The sequence below is a fragment of the Gobius niger genome (genome assembly GCF_951799975.1).
Source record: "Gobius niger genome assembly, chromosome: 3".
Classification (NCBI taxonomy): Eukaryota; Metazoa; Chordata; class Actinopteri; order Gobiiformes; family Gobiidae; genus Gobius; species Gobius niger.
Genome location: NC_136854.1, coordinates 20,190,290 through 20,212,286, shown reverse-complemented (window position 1 = coordinate 20,212,286; position 21,997 = coordinate 20,190,290). Strand labels below are relative to the sequence as shown.

General features: G+C 39.2%; 3 protein-coding genes across 3 annotated transcripts; 1 reads left to right on the top strand and 2 right to left on the bottom strand.

Moving 5' to 3' along the window:
• Positions 1–36: 36 nt before the first annotated feature.
• On the bottom strand, positions 37–7,379 carry LOC306961039 (solute carrier family 22 member 12-like; the record flags this gene model as incomplete). Its single annotated transcript, XM_079553647.1, has 19 exons — positions 37–247; positions 432–540; positions 607–821; positions 890–999; positions 1,059–1,182; positions 1,612–1,780; positions 1,860–2,014; positions 2,085–2,188; positions 2,649–3,041; positions 3,857–3,887; positions 4,375–4,581; positions 4,688–4,796; positions 4,865–5,079; positions 5,149–5,258; positions 5,336–5,459; positions 5,607–5,775; positions 5,857–6,011; positions 6,821–6,924; positions 6,996–7,379. The coding sequence occupies 19 exons, from the start codon at positions 7,377–7,379 to the stop codon at positions 37–39; spliced, it is 3,198 nt and encodes a 1,065-aa protein (XP_079409773.1).
• Positions 7,380–9,018: 1,639 nt separating this feature from the next.
• Positions 9,019–11,616, bottom strand: LOC306961324 (solute carrier family 22 member 7-like; the record flags this gene model as incomplete). Its single annotated transcript, XM_079554018.1, has 9 exons — positions 9,019–9,229; positions 9,461–9,569; positions 9,632–9,846; positions 9,919–10,028; positions 10,103–10,226; positions 10,291–10,459; positions 10,536–10,690; positions 10,779–10,882; positions 11,236–11,616. 9 exons carry the CDS (start codon positions 11,614–11,616, stop codon positions 9,019–9,021), a joined length of 1,578 nt encoding a protein of 525 aa, XP_079410144.1.
• Positions 11,617–16,251: 4,635 nt separating this feature from the next.
• Positions 16,252–20,183, top strand: synpo2b (synaptopodin 2b; the record flags this gene model as incomplete). Its single annotated transcript, XM_079553646.1, has 2 exons — positions 16,252–16,555; positions 17,273–20,183. The coding sequence occupies 2 exons, from the start codon at positions 16,252–16,254 to the stop codon at positions 19,462–19,464; spliced, it is 2,496 nt and encodes an 831-aa protein (XP_079409772.1). The 3' UTR covers positions 19,465–20,183.
• Positions 20,184–21,997: the final 1,814 nt, after the last annotated feature.

The following is a 21,997-nucleotide window of genomic DNA, read 5'->3' as shown; positions in this document are numbered from 1 at the left end:
CGCGCAGACATTTGTGAAAGAAAATAAATGTACATGCTACCAGTGCTTTTCGATGTCCTCTATGGTCTCTGGGAGGAACCTGTTGCGTGTCTCAGAAAGTGTTCGTGCTACAATTGCTCCCAGGGCTGCCATACAGCACAGGACAACCTGAGGCAACTCCTGCCACACGTCGTCCAATAACAACACCAATGGAGCCAGGGCCACTCCTAACCGAGCCATGAAGGAGTTGTAGCCCATGCCATTCTGCCTAATAAACACAATTGAGCCATGAATTAGCACTGTTGATACTGTATGACTAGGGCAAGGGTACCGTGAGACGATACCAAAATGGTATTGAAAAAAATACCAGTAGGTTTAGGTACAACTGGTATCGAAAAAATAAAAGTATCGAAAGCAGGTACAGAGCCCACAACAAGTTTATGTTTTCTTACCTTAGCACAGTTGGATAAAGCTCAGAGCTGTACAACACCAATGTGCCAAAAGCAGCAGAAGAACATCCCTTTCCAATGATGGCGACAACTGTTCTGATTACAGCCATATCTGAAAAAATATTTGTACTCAAGTCTTTATCAACAATGCAATTAGTTTCAAACAATTGAAAGATACCTCTTGGGATAAAAATGTTGACAGCAAGACACAATGCAACAAAAAATTGTGCAAAAACTTGAACTGGGCGCCTCCCAATCCTGTCCCACAGGAAGTATGCACACAGTTTAGCTGGGAATTCAATCGTTGCATAAGTCATTTGTGTCAGATATATGTTGAGGCCAAATCCTGTGATGTTAAAACTGATCCCATAAAATGCAATTGCCACACAAAACCTGAAAATAGCATTGATTAGTAAACAGTATAAGAAACCATGAAAAAGCAAGACATAGGCAGTACCCACCATAGTAAACCTGTGCGACATGCCAAGTTCCTCAGCTTGGGTATTTGTATGAGATCTAAGTAGGAGTATGTACGATCCCTTTTCTTCGTCTCAACTATACATGTTAGTGCCTAAAACCAAACAAATTGTAACATTGTGCAATATGCTGAATAATGACAGAATTACCCACCTCTGGCTTGACCATGTGTATCGATTCTTTCCGGTTGTTCATTTGGGCACATTTTTTCAAATACTTCTGGGCTCTTTTTAACTTCCCATTAGCGATAAGCCATCTTGCGGATTCTGGCATCCACCTAAATTCAAGGACATTTTGTAGGCACACTGGCTGGGAGTCTGGGACAGTTACGAATCACGATACAATAGGCATCAATATCGTATTGGGATTTCAGTATAATGCCATAGTTAATATCGCAATACTTTACAGTGAATACAATGAAAAAGAAAGTGCAAGCCGAGTTTAGAAAAAAAAACCTTAAAGTTGAATCTGCAATAACGTGAGAGCGCTCTCGTTTATAGTGTTGATATTAATAGAAGTATTGCAGTTGGAACTGGTTGTGACAAAACATCACAAACAATGTCTTGTCCCAGTCCTTGTATTTAAGTGTAAAATACATTTTTAAGATGAATCATTTAGACCGAATTTTGGGAATGGGACAATGGTACAGGGTATTTAAAAAGTTGAATAAAACTATAATGAGGTTAACACTAGGCAAAAGACTTACCTCCACGTGATGATACCCAGGACCACAGGTAACGTCACACTTATTGTCAACCATCTCCAATCAGTTACAAAGTAAGCAATTAGTGCAAAGCATGAATTCCCAAATGACCACGAGAGGCTGTCAATCACTCCAACCAATTTCCTGTGCTCAATGTCGACCCACTCCACACCTGGATGCATATAGTCTATGTTTTTAAGTATGTAAAAAACAAGCAAACAAACATGTGAACATAAGTATTGAGTAAGTACTAAGGACAGCTGAAACAATGACTATCCCAGTGATGCAAAATCCGGTGAAGAATCGGAGCACTGCAAACATGATGTAGGTTGTGGAAAAGGCACTGGCGACAGCAAATAGCATCCCAGACACATAGGACAGCAGCAGCGTGATCCGACGACCAAACCTGAAACATGCATCACATAATCATTAGCTGTTTTCCTGCAGACCTCAACTTCAGTCATAGCACGTTATACCTGTCACTTAAAAGGCCAAAAGTAATTGCACCAAACATCACCCCAACAAAGAAGATTGTAGCTGTTGCCTTATTCTTTCCTCTTTTGTCACACACAAGGTCCCACTAAAAGACAAGTAAAATGTTATTTGAGTTAAGTGCAACCCGTCAAACCACAACATGCTGTATATTAAACATTTTGCTTAATGGTTTACCTAGTTTTTCTCTGGAGTTATTTTGTTATCATGTTTTTGGTTTGTTTTTTCTTGGGCACAGGAGGAGGCATAAGTTCCATGACTGTTTCCATGCCACCATACTGTATCAATGGGCCATGGACGTCAAAGTTTATTGGAAATGTCCCTATTCCATCGTTCTAAAATTAACTTTTCAACTCTCTTCATGACACTTCACTGATGTAAAGCTGTGTTAAAAACTTTCCACATGTATTATCCCATTTAACTAAATAATTACTAACAATATGAAAACCTGTCATATGCACTGTAACTTTGAAACCTAATATCTTACATTGTAATTGCAACAATGAACAATGATATCACATAATGAATGAAAATGGTACGATCTTTACCTGTGAAGTCAGAGTAGACTTAAAGGTAGTGTTGTCATAAATCCATCCTTTTGGGCACGGCACAGTGGAGATACCAGAGTAACTAATATTTGTATTCAGCAGCAGATGATACTGGGGCTCTTCAAACATGTTACAAGAACTTGGATTTCCATCTTTGTCCATTGGAATGCTAACAACTACTTTCTCTGCAGGAGTTAAATTGTTAAAGCGGTCATTGTCGTCCAAAACGCTGTAGTCGCAGTGGTGAGCAGGGACGGCTGCAATGAAGTTATTCAGCATGAAGTGGCAGGGCATAGTGAAGCGACCAATGAAGCTAATAATAATAATCATAACCTGGAATTTCCCAAAGCCATTTATGTCAGCGAGAAGGTCCTCAAACTTCACCATGATGCCCTAGTGCTCAATCCCTTCTCCAAAATAATTATACAGTTGTCAAACTAAGAGCGCAAGTATTACGGTTAAAATGGTCTTGTCCTACCTGTTAATAAGTAACATTGGTTGTGAAAGGGTGAAATTGTAAATTTGTTATGTATTGATGACTCTGGAGGCATGGCAGGTGTCTTGGGCCAAGGACAAACTAGCAGGATGTGGTTGTGCTGGGATCAAACGGTCAGGTTTCTGTTAATGGGTGTATATGCATTACCACTGAGCCACAGCTTCTGTCAAATGTTAATGAATCTGAAGTTGTGCACATACATAAATCACAAACCTATCCGACACTACAATACTATTGCAATCAAAATTAGTTAATTTTTTTCCCCCGAAACAAAACCTTGTAAGACAGGACCATCATGTGATGCTTTTGCCTCACAGGAACAAATGGAACCATGTAACACTGGTTAAAAGAAAAGGAAAACACTCCAGACTCATATGAACACACTCTGCCAAAAATTGTACTTAATACTTTTTTTCACAGGGTGAATTAAACAACACAATATCAATGTTCAAGTAATATTCAATTTATTCCTTGAATAGGGCCCACCCCTTCTCTCCTATTAGTTTACATAGGACTGGAGAAGTCAAGAAAAAAATAATAATCAGTTACTACACAGATATATGTAGTAACTGATTACTACCCGCTCCCCACAGAGCGGCGGCTGGGGCTGAATAGGTAATCATCTATCTGTGTGACTGACACTTACACATGGTTTAATCCTGTCTAACCACGTGTTAATGATGGCTTTTTATTAGTAGTTAGTTTTGCATACCTTTTCCACATCCAAGAGGCACTGCAGCTTACTGACAATTTTGATTACAGACTGTCCAGAGACTCGGAAAACAGTAAGACAAGAAAGACACTCAAGATAAGTAATTAATGTATAAGATTCCATTTTATTGATATATATTCTCAAATGTTGTTTATCTTAATACAAAGATTTTAATATGAGTCAGTCTTGGCCATAGTACAAAAAAGAAAAGTAAAAAAACTTCATGTGGATAAATTGCCATCTGAAGTGCAAATTGACCTTTTCCTAGAATCAGAAAAGATGTACATTAGCAGCTTTTAAATACTCTATTGAGGGTGTTTTCACATGTTCGTTTCATTCTATATAGAACATTCGACATTGCAAATCGACCAAACAAAGCATAACAATGCAGACTTGTTTTTGCTGTTGCTGTAATAAAACATTATCTGCCACGCCTACTAATTTGTATATATCACACGCATACATAACATTAACCTCTTAGAGAAAATGTGCTTGGTTAAAGTGGGGGTTAACAATACCTGGTTTGTTCCACATCTTCAATAGTTTCTGGTAGGCGTGCATTTCTGGTCTCTGGAAGAAAAGCAGCCAAAGTCCCTGCAACAAAAGCTAGGACGCAGAAGACAGTGCTGGGCAAATGGACCCAGAACTCCTCCACCAGTAGGATCATAGGTGCCACAGATACACCAGTACGGGCCAGGAAGGAACAGTAGCCCAGTCCGTTCTGCCTGTGACACAAGAACAAATGCACGAAAATGAAATTCTTAAGCCTAAATGATGAAATATGATGGATGATTAAGAAGAAATCCAATTACAATGAAAAATATCACTTACCTTAGTACAGTGGGGTAAAGTTCTGTTGTGAACAAAAACACACAGGTGAATGCCCCTTCAGAGAACATCTTTCCTAGAGCCCCCAGAGCAGTGCGCGCTACTCCTTTATCTGAAATAATTTGTTAATTTACTTTCTGCATTTATGACTTTAGTCCTAACACAGAATAAGCAGTTTACCTTTGGGTATGAGCATGCTGATGAATAAACACAGTCCTGTTAAACTAAGCGCTCCTGATTGACAGAACCTTCGGCCCACTCTTTCCACAGCGACCAAGACCATCAGTTTAGACGGGATTTCTATCACACCGTAGATAAATTGGGTGAGATGAATGTTTACGCCAAACCCTCCAATATTGAGGCTGATTCCATAGTAGCTACAAGCCAGTCCAAACCTAAAAACAAGACAGATTTAGAAAACTGCTTTCAAAGATTTTACAACTTCTTTAAATGTATGTACACACCAAACAATGCCAGTAAACAGTGTCAGTCTCCTGAGTTTGGGCGTCCTGACAAGGTCCACATAGGAGTATTTTCTGTCTGCATCTTCCACAAGGACAACTTTGGTCAGAACCTTGAAACAAAAGCAAATAGATATAAATTACTTATTTTACTACTTATTTTTCCACAAACAAAGACGTAACATGTTACCTCTGGTTTTATGTCAGCCATAACTTCCTCTCTGTGGTTCACTTTTGCGCATATACTCAAATAATAGTGAGCACTGTGCACCTTCCCATTGCTGATGAGCCACCGAGCTGATTCAGGAACCCACCTAAGACCACGTGTCCACTTTATGACATTGCATTCACAGACAGACAGACGCTGATGGGCAGTTTTAGAGCAATGGCTTCTCTTGCCAGTAATAGTGATAGTGATGGTGAATTGTTTATTGTTAATAAGGATGTTTGCTGAGTCTTACCACCAACAGATCATTGCCACAAACAGAGGGCTTGTTGTTGCAGCAATGAGGCCCCTCCAGTCGGTCACAAAGTGTCCAATAAGTGGTAATATAATCATACCAAAACTCCAGTCGAAACTCATCAAAACGCTCATCAAAGTTCGATGTTTAATGTCCACCCATTCAACACCTGGAAAAGGTATTAGTGCACAAATGTCATTGTATAAGCATTGTTTTTTTTATGTTTAATAACAGATGACAAAGAACTCACAGAGAACTATGCTGATAATGCTGATTCCTGCCAGTCCACATCCAGTGAAGAATCTCATGACAGCAAATGCCGCAAAATGGTTGGAGTAGGCGCTTGCAAATCCAAAGATGGTAGTAACCATGTAAGATAATAGAAGCATTTTCTTCCTCCCAAGCCTATAATTCAGATGACACATTTTACAAGACGACATCCTATACTGAAATCACAAAAGGTTTCATAAAGGTAAAAGTCTGATTCATAAAGGTAAAAGTCTGATTCATAAAGGTAAAAGTCTGATTCTCAAAATTATCTTTATATTTTTAGAGCCCGTACCTTTCTCATCAGGGCCACATAATTCAATTTATCACAGACCTTGTTTCTATATGCCTTTCTTCCCACTAAGTCTTTTAAAGTGTCAATAAATGTTTTTGTGTGTTTTATTTTTTGTAGGCTTATTACCAAATATGATTTTAGACTTAAACAGCAAAATACAGCTTTTTCTCAATTAATAAGAACAACTGATTGACCTCATTTGTCAAAAACAAGTCTGTTTACAGAAGACTGGACACAATTTTGTTCATTTGTACATACCTTCTCACTCACATGATTCAGAAAGTGTGCACTATGAACAGAATTAGGACACTACTTCAACAAATGAATTTATGAAGCCACTTCTCAAGACATGAATCTTAAAATGCATCAAATAAACTGAAATACATGAACTTTTTGAATGTTATATGTATTGTAATTGATAAAATACAATAAGTCCACAAATGAGTCCACTCTTTTCAGTACTCATTGATCCAGGCCTATCCATGTTTTTACTGTCCACATATTTATTACCTAAAAGTACAGTGCTTCTAGAATTGAGTCCTATAAAGAAAAGATTGTGCAATGTTTAGGGAAATATATGTTTCAGAAAGTGTCGTATCAAATGAGTAAAAACCCACAGAACCAGAATTGACTTGTATCACATGTTCTATACCTGTCACTGAGATATCCAAACACTACTGAGCCAGTCATCGCTCCAATGAAGAAGATAGTGACGATGGCTTTGTTAAGTCTGATGTCGTCACAAACAAGATCCCACTGTTTATATAAAACACACATAAGCATTCACTGAATAGTAATCATATTAGGTCTGTCTCAAATACCGTTACCTCAGTGGCCAGAGTTGACTGAAAAGTGGACTTGTCATACACCCATCCATTGGGACACGGCACCGTGGCTGAATTACTCACGTTTGTAAAGTTCAACAGAAAATTGTATTGGACCTCTGCAAACATTTCACATGAGCTCGGATGTCCATCTTCACGGGCAGGAATAGTGGCCTTGAGTTTCTGAGCAACAGATAAATTTGTAAAAGCTGCATTCCTGTCATCCAAGGCGCTGATATCACAGTGGTGTTCTGGGATGGCCGCAATGAAATTATTCAACAGGAAATGAAAAGGCAAAGTCACTCGAGCGATCACCAGCAGGAACAAAGTCCTGATCTGAAATCTGCCAAATCCATTCACCTCGGCCAGAATATTCTCAAACTTCATGTTTAAAAGACACCGTGGGCGGCATAGACTACAGTAAAAGGATGTTGTGACAAGTGCCTGAAGTGACTGAGGGACAGTTGTCCTGTTGCATGTTCATTACTCTCATTTACAGGTTACAGCAGCCTGTAACACATTTCAGAGACAAAATAAATGATTTGTTTTTGGATGTATGCAGTTTGAACTGGAAACTGTTAACTCAGTTAAGGGGAGACACTACAAACCTAAATTTTTTCAGGTTTTGGGTCATATTAGTCTCTGAACATATAAGCTTTCACCTGGAAACATATAACAAAATATACCTAATCATCACAGTAACATGTTTAAGTATTGCACTGATTCAATGTTTCTCCATGGATATACAGTATATGGGAAATTGTCATTTCAAGGGCCATTTTCTCACAATGCATTTTTCTCACATTGCGGGCGACATTATCTCCACGTCAGTAGCTCCTTTTCCAGTACGGCTTTACACAAATCTAAGATTCTTGACTGAAGTTACAGTTCAGAGTAGGGCCAACAAAACTGATCTAAATGGGTCTTTATCCTCGAGCTGTTGCCGTGTTGTTTTCACTTTTGAGGTTTTTTTATCGCTTTTTTGGTCACTTTTTTGATGCTCTTTTGTTGAGTTTTTATCAGATTTTTGCCTTTTTTTTTTTGCATTTTGTGCCTTTTTTTTTGGTTCAGTTTCCATTGCTGTTTTGCCCCTTTTTTGTTGCTCTTTTGTTGTTTTTATTGTCACTTTGTCAAGCTGTTTTTTTTTCCCAAGACACTTTTATATTTGAGTATACATTTGAATCTGGCTCAATCCATTTTTCAGATTTTGTCGCCAAAAAGATGAGGAAATTTTGGGCATTTTTTAGGCATAAAACACCTCAGCATAAAACGTGCAATGCATTTTTTTGGTCATATTTATGCCATTAATCTACAGCAAAAAGTTTCTAATTGATATCTCTGAACTTGAAAAAAATCCCTATTCACCTGCAGTGTTTCGCCTTAACAGGAAATGATGAAGTCACTCAGATTTGAGAAAAATAGTCAAGGGCGTCTTTTTTTTATTATTTTATTACGCCTTATAAGGTTGTCAGACCCCTTTTGTATCATATCATAACATTGAATACCCAACAATGGTACCATACTAATTATTTTAAACCTTTTTAAAATAAAGATGGACAACTCCTGTATGACTGAGAATACACAGACTTTTTGAAATAAGAAAACATGTTTTCATAGCTGCAGACCAATTTGTTTGCGCTCCACAAGTGCAGAAAGGTACAGCTTCTTCTATAATAATAATAATAATAATAATAATAATAATAATAATAATAATAATAATAATAATAATAACAATAACAATAACAATAATAATAATTTGAGCATTTGCAGAATGAAACTACAATATAACAACACAAATAGTGAACCCATTGTACATTACAGCATTCCAAAAAAAAGAAAAACACACACACATTTTGATCCCTTATTTTATTGCTGGTTGAGCCTTTGCACTCGCTCTTCAGTTTTTCGTGGATTTACTTCTCTTCTGTGGACTGCTCCCTGGAAAGTGTAGTTTAATTTAAAACCAATGTTTAAAAAAAAGCTAAGAGTGGCTAATTGTTTACAGCCTGTCTTTTTTTTTTTTTTTTTACCTTGGTTTATCAATGTCTTCAATAAACTCAGGCAGCCTGCGGTTTAATGTTTCAGGCAGCAGGAAGGCCATTAAACCAGAGCTGACCGCCACTGCACAGTATATGACTGATGGGAGGAGATGCCACACATCCTCCAATAGGACGATGAGAGGAGAGATGGACACGCCCAGCCGAGCCATGAAGGCTGTGTAGCCTAAACCATTCTGCCTGAAAATGCAAGACGGTTGGTCTCTATTAAGCAAATCACTAAGTTCACAGTTTTACTAAAATGTGCAACTCAGTCCTAAGAGTGCATTGCTTTATGTGTGTTTAGGGAAATGTGTGCTGTGTGTCAAGAACAGCGTGGTAACAATAGAGAAACCCTGTAATCAAACTTGTGGTAAGGAAAGCAGACAGGTGGAAAAGTCCACCTACACAACTGTTGCATTACATACTCACCTGACGACTGTGGGATAGAGCTCAGTAGTATAAAGAAAGGCAATAGTGAATGACGCTTCAGACATGGCCTTCCCAAGTACTGCCACAACAGTCCGAGCAAGCCATTTATCTGAAAAGGGACCAGGCTTAAAAATCACAAATGCGCTAAGCAATAAAAATCTGTCACTATACCTTGTGGGACGAATATGTTAATAAAGAGACAGAGCCCAGTTGTGAGCAGCGTTGCTATCTCTCCAGGTTTACGACCAATTTTCTCCAAGAAGAAATAAACACCGACCTTCATGGGCAACTCGATTGAAGCAAAGATAAACTGAGTGAGGTAGGGATTTAGTCCAAATCCAGTAATATTCAGACTTATCCCATAGTATGTAAAAGCAAGTCCAAACCTGGGACATTTACAGACATTTTATACAGTAATATGGTTTGATTCAGAGATCACTGTGTTAAAACAAACATACCACATTATTCCAGAAGAAATGGCAAGTTTTCTAATGTCTGGGGTTTTGAAAAGGTCGATGATGGTATACTTCTTGTCTCTGGGTTCGTTATCTGTAACCTCTAGTAGTGTCTGCCAAACATTCATAAAATCACACAGAATTGAATATGCTTTTTGGCTGGAAATGGCACAAAACTATTCTCTACCGTTGGTGTAATTGTAGACAAACACTTGGCTCTGTTGTTCATCTCAGCGCATTTTTTGATATAATGATGTGCCTCGTCAGTCTTCCCATTGGCCATCAGCCATCTAGCAGACTCAGGAAGCCACCTGAGATCAAAACGACTTTTAACATCTGTTAGAAACCGACTGACTTAACCTGTGACAGAATTACCTCCATGCAAATATCGCCAGAACAAGAGGTGAAGTGACCACCAAAATCAGCATCCTCCACTCGTTGATGAGGTAGGCCAGCAATGCCAGGAACCAGTTTCCAATGGTCCAATCCAGGCTTATGATGATACCTGAAAATGTCCTGTGTTCAATACTGAACCACTCCACGTCTGAAATAAAGAGATGGACCCCACTCTATTAGCATACCCATAACAAAACATCACCATCTACCCAAATCCAACTCACTGAGAACAATAGAAATGATACTGATTCCAGCCAGGGACATTCCAGTAAAGAACCTCATGACGGAAAACATTACATAGGACGAGGAGAAGGCACTTAGAATTGCAAATGTCAGTGAGCACAGGTAGGACACGAGTAGAAGTCGGCGTCGACCAAATCTGTACACAAAAAAAGAGTAAAATAATCCACTCAGTCTTTGTGATTTGTCAATAAAATAAAATAGAATCACGACGTAAATGGCCATACCTGTCACTCAGATATCCAAATATAGGCGCTCCGAACATGACTCCAATGAAGAAGATTGTAGCTGTTGATTTGTTCATTCCCTTCCTGCTGCACACCAGGTCCCACTACAAGAAAAGCACTGTCACCTTCACTCAATGGTAGGTCTATATCAGGAGTCAGGACTGCACTATCGGCCAAATGGCAAATTATTGTATCTCATCAATATCACACGAAGGAACTAAATCCCAAAACCATTAATATATAAAAAGAGTTACACATTTTCTCCTAACTCATTCTCAGACCCCTGGTTACTAAAACATGTTCAAAAGTTTTATTTATGATTTTTCTAATTCTTTTACATTTTAGCCTTACTTAGTTCCAATTTTATTATTTTTAAGTCCTGTTTTGATACAATTTGAAGAAAAATTTGGTCCAAATTTAATGCGACTACTGTGTTGAAGTGGTGGAAGACTCTTACCTCTGTGGCTATAGTAGATTTAAAGGTGCTGTTGTCAAAGACCCATCCGTTCAGACATTCAACAGCAGATGTTTTATTGGTGCCGTTGAATCCGGACAAATACTGATACTGAGGTTTTGAATACATCATGCAGGAGCTGGGAGACCCACCAGAGGTGAGGGGAACGCTGACAGTGAGTTGTTGATCCAAAGTAAGGTTCCTGAAGAGGTCTCCATCGTCCAGAGCGCTTATGTTGCAATGATGAGACGGTACCGCCGCCATAAAATTATTCAGCAGGAAGTGACATGGCACTGTGATTCGAGAAAGGACCTGAAGCAAAACTAATTTAATTTGAAATTTCCCAAAGCCATTTATGTCTGAAAGTATATTGTCAAATTTCATCTTGTTGCTTTTCCAGAAGACAGGAGGCAAACTGATTTCGTTCCATAAGATGAAAGATGACTGTGTTTTGATCACACATTTACAGAGATGTTAATAGTTTATCTACAAAACGAACACTGGAAAATACAGTTTTTCAGAATGTACTCATTAAAATGCCTGTGCTGCTGTCTACTGTCTGCTCGCTCCCCCCTGAGCAGAGAAGTCTATAGCAGGACATGGAGATGATTGATTTGTAAGTAAGTAAGTAAGTTTATTTATAAAGAGCTTTTCTTAACCCTCATAAAAATGACGTAGATGGAAGACAACATTTAGTGGCTTAGCTGTCAGTGCTTAAAGCTGGGGTACCTGACTTTTTGTTGTTGAGTAAATTTATTTTTGCCACCTGTTGTCAAGGCGAGACACTGCAGGCGAATAGGGAAAAAAATTTATATTTACAGATATCAATTTGAAACTTGTGCTGTAGATCACTGGCATAAATGTGAGAAAAAAATACATTGCAAATGTTCTGTCATTTTATCTTTTCATATAAGAATAAAGTGTTTTATGCCTAAAAATGATCAAAATTTCCCATCTTTTTGGCTACGAAATCTGAATAATGAATAGAGCTACACTCAAATGTATGGTTTCATTTTATTGATGAATGAGTTGCCAAGACTTTTTTAGAGGGGATTTAGGATTTCTTGTTTAGTTTTAAAATAAGCTGTTTTTTAGTGTAAAAATGTGTAAAAATGTATTTTTCGCCTTATTTTTTGACATTCAAAACTCAATAAATGGGGCCAGGGATTAGATAATAAAAAATCCCTCTGAAAAAATCTTCCAAATATTGTTCAGTCCAAGGCTGGAAAATGTGAAGTCTTTAGGTCCGACTGACGTGGACAGTGTCGCCACAATGACAGAAAAATGTGTTTTGAGAAAAAGGCCCTTGAAATTGCATTCTCCCATATAAGTCTATGGGGGAACATTGAATCAGCGCAATATTTAAACATGTTATTGTGAAGATTAGGCATATTTTCTGTTTCCGGGTGAAAGCTGATATGTTCAGAGACCAATATGGCCCAAAACCTGAAAACTGAAAAAATGGAGTTTTGCCTGTAGTGTCTCCCCTTAAAACAGCACAAAAACGAAAAAAAAAAAAAAAACAGAACGAGTTGCATTGCATCTAAATTAGTGCTGCAGCTTTAAGTGATGTCTAGGACCAAAGAGAGTCTTTCTCCCATTGTTCTGTCAAGCATGATGTGACCATGGGGGTTGGATCAGTAGCACCGCTCTCATCTTCAATACCAGATACTAGTAGCTCCATCACACCGCCCACTGTTCATACCAACAAGCTTTTCTGGATTCTGTGGTAAACCTTCTTCTGAGAATAAATGTGACATTCAGTTCATTGCAACTCTGTCTCCAAAGGTAAGATTTTTTTTTAAATTTAATTTGCACAATATGCTGTAGGCTACTTGGTGCTGTAATATCATCAATGTGCCATGTAGCGTCACTCGTCACTGTGGACAAGATCTTAAAAGAAAAAGATATAGAAAATTCATAATCACTAATAAAAATAAATGTTTATTTTTATACAATGTATCACTTTATATATAATACACATTTGTAGCAGCAACAAATTTTAGATCAGATATTTACAGTTTAACCCCTTAACCCCCGCCTTAACCAAGTGCATTTTCTCCAGTTCGGCTTTACCCAAATCTAAAAGCTTCTCAACTGGAGAGCAACAGTGTAACGCCTCATTTGAAAGCTAAGACCTAAAAAACTGATCCAAACGTTTCTGTCATGTTGTCGCCGCATTTGTGTTACATTTGTGATGCGTTTTTGTCGCTTTTTTTTCAAATGTTTTTTTTTTTGTCATGGTTTCGCTGCGTTTTTGGAACCTGTTTGTCACTCTTTTGTTGTATCATTCTTGCTTTTCTGGCACATTTTTGTTGCGTTTTCATTCTCCTCTTCGTGGCTTTTTTGACACTTTTTTCAAGACGCTTTAAGATTTGGGTAAAGCCGAGCTAGAGAAAATGTGCTCGGTTCAGGTGGGGGTTAAGAGGATAAGACACATACATATAAAAAGTGCTGTATTGTACCTTTACCTTTGTATGTGTTTTTTACTAAACATTGTGTGTTTGTTTGTGTGCAATAACTGTGCACTTTGGGTTAGACCTGGATGATCTAAGAGCTGGTCTAATGATGTCATGGCAAAAGTCCTCACAGGGGTTGCCCCGAGAGGTGGAGGTCACTCATCTGTCAAAGCAGATCTGTTTCCATAGAAACACAGCAAAAGCAGGTGCTTTTAGCCTTACATGGAAACAAAACTGTCCTGAGACCAAAGTTAGGCCTGACAGTGACCACTGTGCACAATGAAGCGGAACCAAGTGTCCAAGTTCCACTGGTGCTTCTCTAAAAAATGCTAATGTCTGAACTTAATGAACTGTATATTACACGTTTATATTACTCAACTTTATGGATCGAACATCTTCACAAAGGTGAAGCAGGCCTAGACTTGGTCAGACTCCTTATAGGTATTAGTTCCGTGTAAAGATCCTGCCAAAGGAAAACACAGTTAGCTACACCTTTTATTTAGTTAAATAGTATATTTGATTAATCAAACTGGAATTACGCTCAAAGCATGTAGGGGAGACCAGGTATGGTTGTAACATGGGGAGAGTTGTAACACCACCAATTCCACCACTCAGGGATAAGATGAGTCAAATGAACTTATCAGTGTTTACCCACTCCCTCCCTGATCCCACATGGTGGTTGTCAGGGTTGTGAACAGGTGCATGCAGATTCTATACAGAAACGATTTTTGAGGTAAGAAAGTAATTTTTTAAATTGTAGTTTCAAAATGGCAGCATGTGATGCACATTTCCCCTGCTAATTTCAAACCATTATGCTAATACAGCTCGCCAAACAATGGGACAGGGGTTCGGTGGGTTGTAACACAACCATCCCCACAGCTAATGACACTTTCTTGATTTTAATACCTTTACAGAAAGCCTAGGCAGTGGAAAAGAAAGACTGACAGAGGTGTGCCTTCAAATGTTTTAAAAAAAAGCATCTGATGAGGTCACAAAGAAGGGCTAGTCAGTCAGATCAGTGGCAAAGGCACATGAGATCTGCCATATATAACACTGAGCAGATACTGCAACACACAGCAGAAGCTGAGAGAACAGGGGTCCAGTGATCTTCCCAGTGTAGGTTATTGGAGCATAACCAAATCATCAAGTTTTCTCTGAGGTGCAGGAGGAAGTGTTGGCCGACTATTTGACTCAGGCAGCAGACCTGTATTATGGACCGACTCCACCTGAGGTGAGCATATGACAGGTTAGAGAGAGAGAGAGACATTGTTCTACATTGTTCTTATATTTCAATAAGCCTCTTTCCGAATGCCGTGGCTCCTGTTTTTGCTTCTTTTAAGTGTTACAACTTACCCCATCATGTAACATGTTGTAACAAAGGACCACCATGTATTTGACATCAACTCACGAGGTCTGTGATATTCTTGCAGAGGTTTGGTGCCATCTGTGGTAAACAAATGTAGGTACTTTGTATGAAAGTTTGAAAATTCTAGCTAAAAAATTCTGTGAGTTACAGGTGCTGAAGCAAAAAGTGTTACAACCATACCCGGTCTCCCCTACAGGCACTAAAGCATCACAATAGGTTAACACACAAGCAAAAACAAGCAAACAAAAAGGTTTGTATCATCATACGGTTGAACTCCTATTACATCACTTGGCAGCGACATCTACTGGATGCATTTTCACAATAACAACATAAGCTATAGTCATAAACCAGGGGCCAAACCTTTTTTCATCTTTGAAGAGTATAGTTTGCGTGGAGGGCCAATTCTACTGGATTATTTTGATAGATGTTTATTTAGACTTGGAACATAAATGCCAGCTCTGTTTCATGCTAAAATGTCAGTCATTGAGCAAAAGTATGATGCACTTTATTATCACTTTTGAATAAATTGTTATCTCGTAAATTTTGACTTAGTGTTAATTTATTTTACATTCTTTTGCTATTGAGTGTAATGAAAAGGCAAGTGGGAACAAGAGCTTGCCAGAAAACTGTCACCCAATTGTTTTGCTTATGCTCTCTGAAGAGAACGCTGTTTCCCCATGACATACCATTCCATTTACAGTATTGGCAGCTCTGAGAAAAATGCCAACGTCAATCTATTCTTCCTATTGAGGAAAAGGTCTCCTTAATGAACACAGTTGTATGCTCATTCTTACAGTCATAATTATCAAATAACCTAAATAACCTTGTTTACATTGTGAAACTCTCACTTCAGGTCTCTGAGAGCAAGGACTTTGTAAAACATCACTTCAGATGGATCCACATTCAGAAAACCAGGGCAACACTGAGAACAGGGACACATGTTCCGAGTTCGACAGTTCTCATGATGTTAGTGCTTCTGATTGGAACCCAAAATCAAGGAAAACAGATGAAGGTGCTGAAGATTTCCCTGTGGACTCACATCCTGCTGGCATCTCCAAGTCTGACATTGAATGCACAGCATGCTGGGAAACTGAGTCTGAGGAGCACTTGAGTGAAGAGGATGTTTCCTATAGGGAGCAAGAAGATGACAGAATTACATTAAATGAGGCACACAGGCCAACATCATTGTCGCCTATGACCCACCCACATTCTCTGCCTCTTTCCCGCGGCCCGTCGCCTAGTTCTGCCCCTGACGTGACCCCGGCCTTGACCATTCACCCGGGGGAAAGGGAACCGCGGGGAACAGCCAGCAATAGGCCGAGCGGCGGGACAGAAAGCCCAAGGGTGGAATCCTCAGAAGAAGGAGGGAGCAGTGACGCACCTCCTGCCTGCGTCTCCTTCAGAATCTCAGAAGAGGGTGCTGAGCAGGCACAGAGGTGGGACTCGGGGTCTGACACAGATCTGTGCAGACCGAACTGGCTCAGGGCAAGGCACACACGTAAGTACCTGTCTAACTCTTACATATGTGTCACAGAGCATATATGAAGTTAGGGAGCACTGCGGTCAACATTTTTTTATTTACAAAATGTAATGTATATATATATGTTTTTGCATTATTTATTATTGAGTATGATATTCTGCTACATAATATTTAAAGCAAGTGTAGGCATGCATTGTAGGCACAGAAAATTAATTACTCTTATTAGAAAAATAAACACTCTAGGGCTGCATGTTATTTTCATGCTGCAATACATGTTCTATTTAGGGTGGGCTATGAGGAAGAATTCCCACTGCTGTAATAGTCAGAGCAGGACCAGAATAAAATATGACCATATGATGAGGGTGGCAGAAACTATTTTGACAGACACCAGCATGTGTCCCTCTTGGCCTGTCACTTGATCCCTTTTCCAATCATAAGAGACCCATGGAAAAGTGAGCTCCTCACCTAAGTTAGCTGTGAGCAAATACGATGCTTTTATTAGTGAACTTGCATGAGAAGGAAAACCTTTTGCTTGTTTTTAAATAAAGACATTTGTAGGCATTCGCAAAATAGCAAAACAAAGTAATGCAATTTCCTATACAGTAAGATAAAATACCTTCCAACTTAGGCATGTGTTGTACAACCATAAATCATTTAAAAATAACCAGCGTAGCCCCTGATTCACTTCATCACCTCTGACTTCCTCTCTGCTTCTTGTCTTGTTTTGTCTCCCAGGTCTCAGCCAATCGGAGAGACATGTCAAGGAAACCAAGTCCAAATGTAAGCGCATTGCTCGCCTTCTAACCAATGCACCCAACCCTCACAATAAAGGAGCCTTGCTGTTCAAGAAACGCCGCCAACGGGTGGAGAACTACACCTTCATCAGCTACGGAACCAGCGAGAACGCTGACAGTGGAGACCAAATAGAGGAAGAAGCTGAAGATCTGTCTGAGTGCAACTTTGTGGAAGCTAGTGATTCCGAGTCAGAAGGAGAGTATTCTGTCTACCGCCAGCATTGTCAACATAGTCTGAATTGGAGAAGTCTACACAAAATGGAAGTTCTGCCAGCAAATCAAGGAAAGGGTGCTTTGATGTTTGCTCAACGTCGAAAACGCATGGATGAAATTGTGTCAGAGCATGAAGAACTGAGGAGTAAAGGTTTACCAGTTGAAGGCGTACCAGAACCAGAAACTGCAGCACCTACAGATCATTTAGACAGCAACGAAACGTATGTGTACAGCGAACAGGCCAACTACACAGATGTCAAACACCAAGTCGACAACCAGGAGAGCACATCCAATGCTCCAAAGCCCCTGGTGCCCAACAGAACAGCAAAGCCATTCCTAGGGTTTGAGGTGAACATACTCCCGTCTGCCCAGCACAGTGTGGTCAAGCCAGTTACGCCTGTGAAGAAGAAGCCCGAAGCTAAATTCAAAGTTCCTGTGCCAGTACCACGCATTACAAGCCCTCATGTCTGGTCCCCAACCTCAGACATCATCGCTTCAAGAGATGAAAGAATTTCTGTGCCTGCTATCAAGACCGGCATACTACCTGAGGCAAAAAGAAAAGGTTCTAGCAAGCAGTCTCCTCCAGAGCAAAAAGCAAGTCTTCAAAACAAAGGTGATCGGAGATCTTTTATTGAGTGTGAGGAAGACTGCTTTAGTCTGGGTGCTGAGGCATGTAACTTTATGCAACCTAAAACCATCAAACTCAAGAATCCACCTCCAGTGGCACCGAAGCCTTCCATCAATCCAGCGTGCCCACCTTGGATGGTAAGCGGTGTTCTGGATGATCCCAATGCTTCTCTGAGAAGTCCCCAACCTTCTTCTGCTGCCAAACCCCATCAGATGTCCAATCACTGGGCACAAGATCAAGCGTCGGCTACACTTAAAACACTCACCAACATGTCTTCTCAGCTTCATCCCCAGCCAACTGCAAATAGCTGGAGTCTTCAACAGTCCCGATCTCCCGTGAGTATGCAGGCGCACAGTCCTACCTACAGCCCACAGCCCCCACCCTCTGCATCCAGGAATACGATAGCCAGAGTCCCAAATTCTGTTGTATCTTGCCCCCATCAGACCGAGACGACTTGCAGAGGTCAAGCGGGCACCATGGCTGGAAAAGGTGCCACGATGTTTTCCAAAAGACAGTCCCGAATGGAGAAGTTTGTAGTTGATGCCGAATCGAAGCAAGTTAGCAAACCTAGAGCTCAATCTCCCACCTCTTCTCTCCCAAATTCATGGAGGTATTCATCTAATATTCGAGCCCCACCACCTTTGGCATACAATCCCCTTCTTGCACCTTTCTATCCTCCGGCTGCAGCAAAGCAACCCCCTTCGACAAGCCCTAAAATTAAACCTAAGCAGACCAAACAGAAACCCAAGACAGCCGCAAAGCACCTTAATGCCTTAGATATTATGAAACATCAACCTTATCAATTGGACTCATCCCTTTTCAAATATGAAGCAGTCACTGAGACCAAAACACCGAGCCCCAAACCCCAACCCAAATCTCCCACCCCCACTAAGTCTGTGCCAAAAAGATTCAAACATAAGCCAGCACCTCCACGATCTCCCCGAAATGTCTCTGATAGTGAAAACGCTAAATCTTCTGCACTGGTAAGTTCTCCAGTCCCTGCTGCTCACAAAAGCACAGCTGAAGCTCTTACAGTCAACAAGCATCTGGATGAGAACCTGGCTGTATCACCTATTTTGAACAACATAAACGACAAACAAGTGGCCAGTTACCGCCCCGCCAGCACGACCTCCCAGCACTCATCTCTCTCCTCTATCAGTGACAGTATAACTGCCTTCTCCCCTGCGTCTCTCATTGCTCGAGGCGTGCGTCAAATGGCTCCTCGGCCAAGGTTTTCGGCCAAGAAGCCGGTAGCAGCAGGCAAACAGTGGAAGCCTGTTGCTATGCAGTAGTAGTCTGGCTGCTGTATATGGTCATGTTTGGGATTCAGTCAGGAATAGGATGATTGGTTTGTGGTGCAGCCATTCTATTTAATTATAAAATAGCTCTGCTTAAAATCCAGTCTGACTAGATTTACTGTACTCTATTTAAATAAACACTGAGACATTAAAAGTGTACCTAGCTAGCAAACAAAAAGATAGTGTCAGCTGGGTTAATCCAGAAAGGTGAATTAGAGCCTCAAATTGAAATGTAGGATTTATGGTTAATGATGCTCAGGAAAATGATGTGCAATAATGTCTGATGTGAATGTGTAGAGCTAGTCTTTACTTTGGTGTCTCTGTGATGGAATACAATTATATGCATAACATAACATTTATAGATGCAAAGCAGTCAGCTCTTTAGCCCCAATCAACAAGTGTATCGTCATTTATTTTAAATATGTTCTATGTAATCTATCATATAAAATTGTATAGATTTAGCAACTGTAAATGCACTTCTTCTAAAATGCATGCAATTTGCATTTGCTTCAGTCTCATTCCAGTTCACAAAAGCTCGAAGAAATCACAGCAGCTGTGATTTAGAACCCTAGTGACTAAATGTGTGTGCCAAATTTTGGTCAATAAGGACATTTTCTGCTATTATTGCTAAAAAGCATCTCAAGTAATGTGAATTTCTCTTAATGTTTCTGTCCATTGCACTTCTTGTTCTCAGCAATATTAAAGCACCATTAAATTTCCGCTCCGGTCTTTTCTCTACCTTTATGCTGTCCTTTACACTTTTGCATGAAGTAGACTGTCACTACACACATTCATGCATGTTTCCTTTCTTCTGCAGCACCACAACATTTTATTATGTTTTTTATTATGATTATGATTGTTAGTATGATTATGATGATTATTGTGTTATCATCATCATCATCATCATCATCATCATCCTTATTATTATTGTTATTATTTATTATTATTATTATTATTATTATTATTATTATTATTATTATTATTATTATTATTATTATTATTATTATTATTATTATTATTAGCTTCAGTCATTTTCTCCATTGCACAATTATGCCCGTATAGGTCATTATGTTATAAGGCTTCAGTGAGATAACAGGTCTTTAGTAAAAGTATTGCTAAATTGAAAGGCAAGGCTGAAAACAAACAGCTCATCATGATTATGTCTAGGTTATCATTTGAGACCACTAGATGGCGATCATAACTTTAGCTGCATCATTTTTGATGCTAGATTTAACTATACATAGTCTACATGTGTCAGCCTAAAGCAACATACTATAGATAGCATTATACTAAACAGTGAATAGACCAAAAGATGAAAAAAAAAGAAAGGTCAGCAGCTAATCAAACAAGGGGAGTCCATATAGGCACCAGTGTTAATTTTGACAACATATTTTAATTTAGTTTTAGTCTTAGTCTTTTGACTAAAATGTAATGTAATTTTAGTCGAGATTTAGTCAAAAAAATCTTTTCAATTTTAGTCTAGTTTTAGTCGACTAAAATTGCATGTCAATTTAGTCGACTAAATTTAAGACTAATTTAGTCGATTTTGCATTTATAATATTCATTATAATCATAATAAATCTTGTTCCTCTGCTTCATGGAGCTGCTCATGAATAAAGCACAGAGCTGCTCCTCTGGCAGTGAATTCAAATGATCTGAGGCTCTTTCAGATTGTCAATAGAAGTTTGGTTTTAGTCTCTCCTTTTCATTTTTATTTAGTCTTATTTCAGTCGACTAAAATATCTGGACATTTTAGTCATAGTTTTAGTCTCATGAAAAATTTTTTATTTAGTTTTAGTCCAATTTTAGTCGTCAAAAATATCACTTTGACTAAAATTAAGACTAAATATTTTAGTCGACGAAATTTACACTGATAGGCACGCAACAGACATTAAGACTTGACAATATCTTAGGCTATGAATATAAATGTTTAAATGTGCAGGTTAACATTTCATAAAATTAAACATTAAAGGCCCTATACCTGATTTTTTTTTAAATGTATTATTATTATTACAAATATTGAAAGAGGAAGCTACTAAATTTTGTTTGTTGGGCCCAAACTTATTCCTAACTACAAATTTGTAGCATCCCAGTTCCTCTCAGGGACGAGTTTGAGACACATTCCACAACTTGCTAGGTCACTTTCACATAAATGCGAGAAAACTATCCTGCAAGTTCGTGAAATTGATACAAATGTTTTATAATTCGATGCACAAAGTTTTCCCCACAAATGTTTACAAGAAGAAAAAAATCTGGTATAGTGCCTTTAATAGACCTAATCATATGGGGCATCCAACCTTATTTTTGTTTTCATTTCCGACACAAGGATAGAAGGAAATATCTGCTAACACTGTCTTGTTTTTAGGTGTTTGGTCGGAGTCGCTCCATGAGTTTGCCCTGGCAGCTGAGTGCCATGTCCTCTACCGGTCCCCCGTTTCCAACGAGCGGCCCGGGGCCCTCAGCCGTACCACGGAGGCAGATGTCCGTCCAGGAAAAGCACTTCAAACCTCCAACGCCGTGGGAGGCC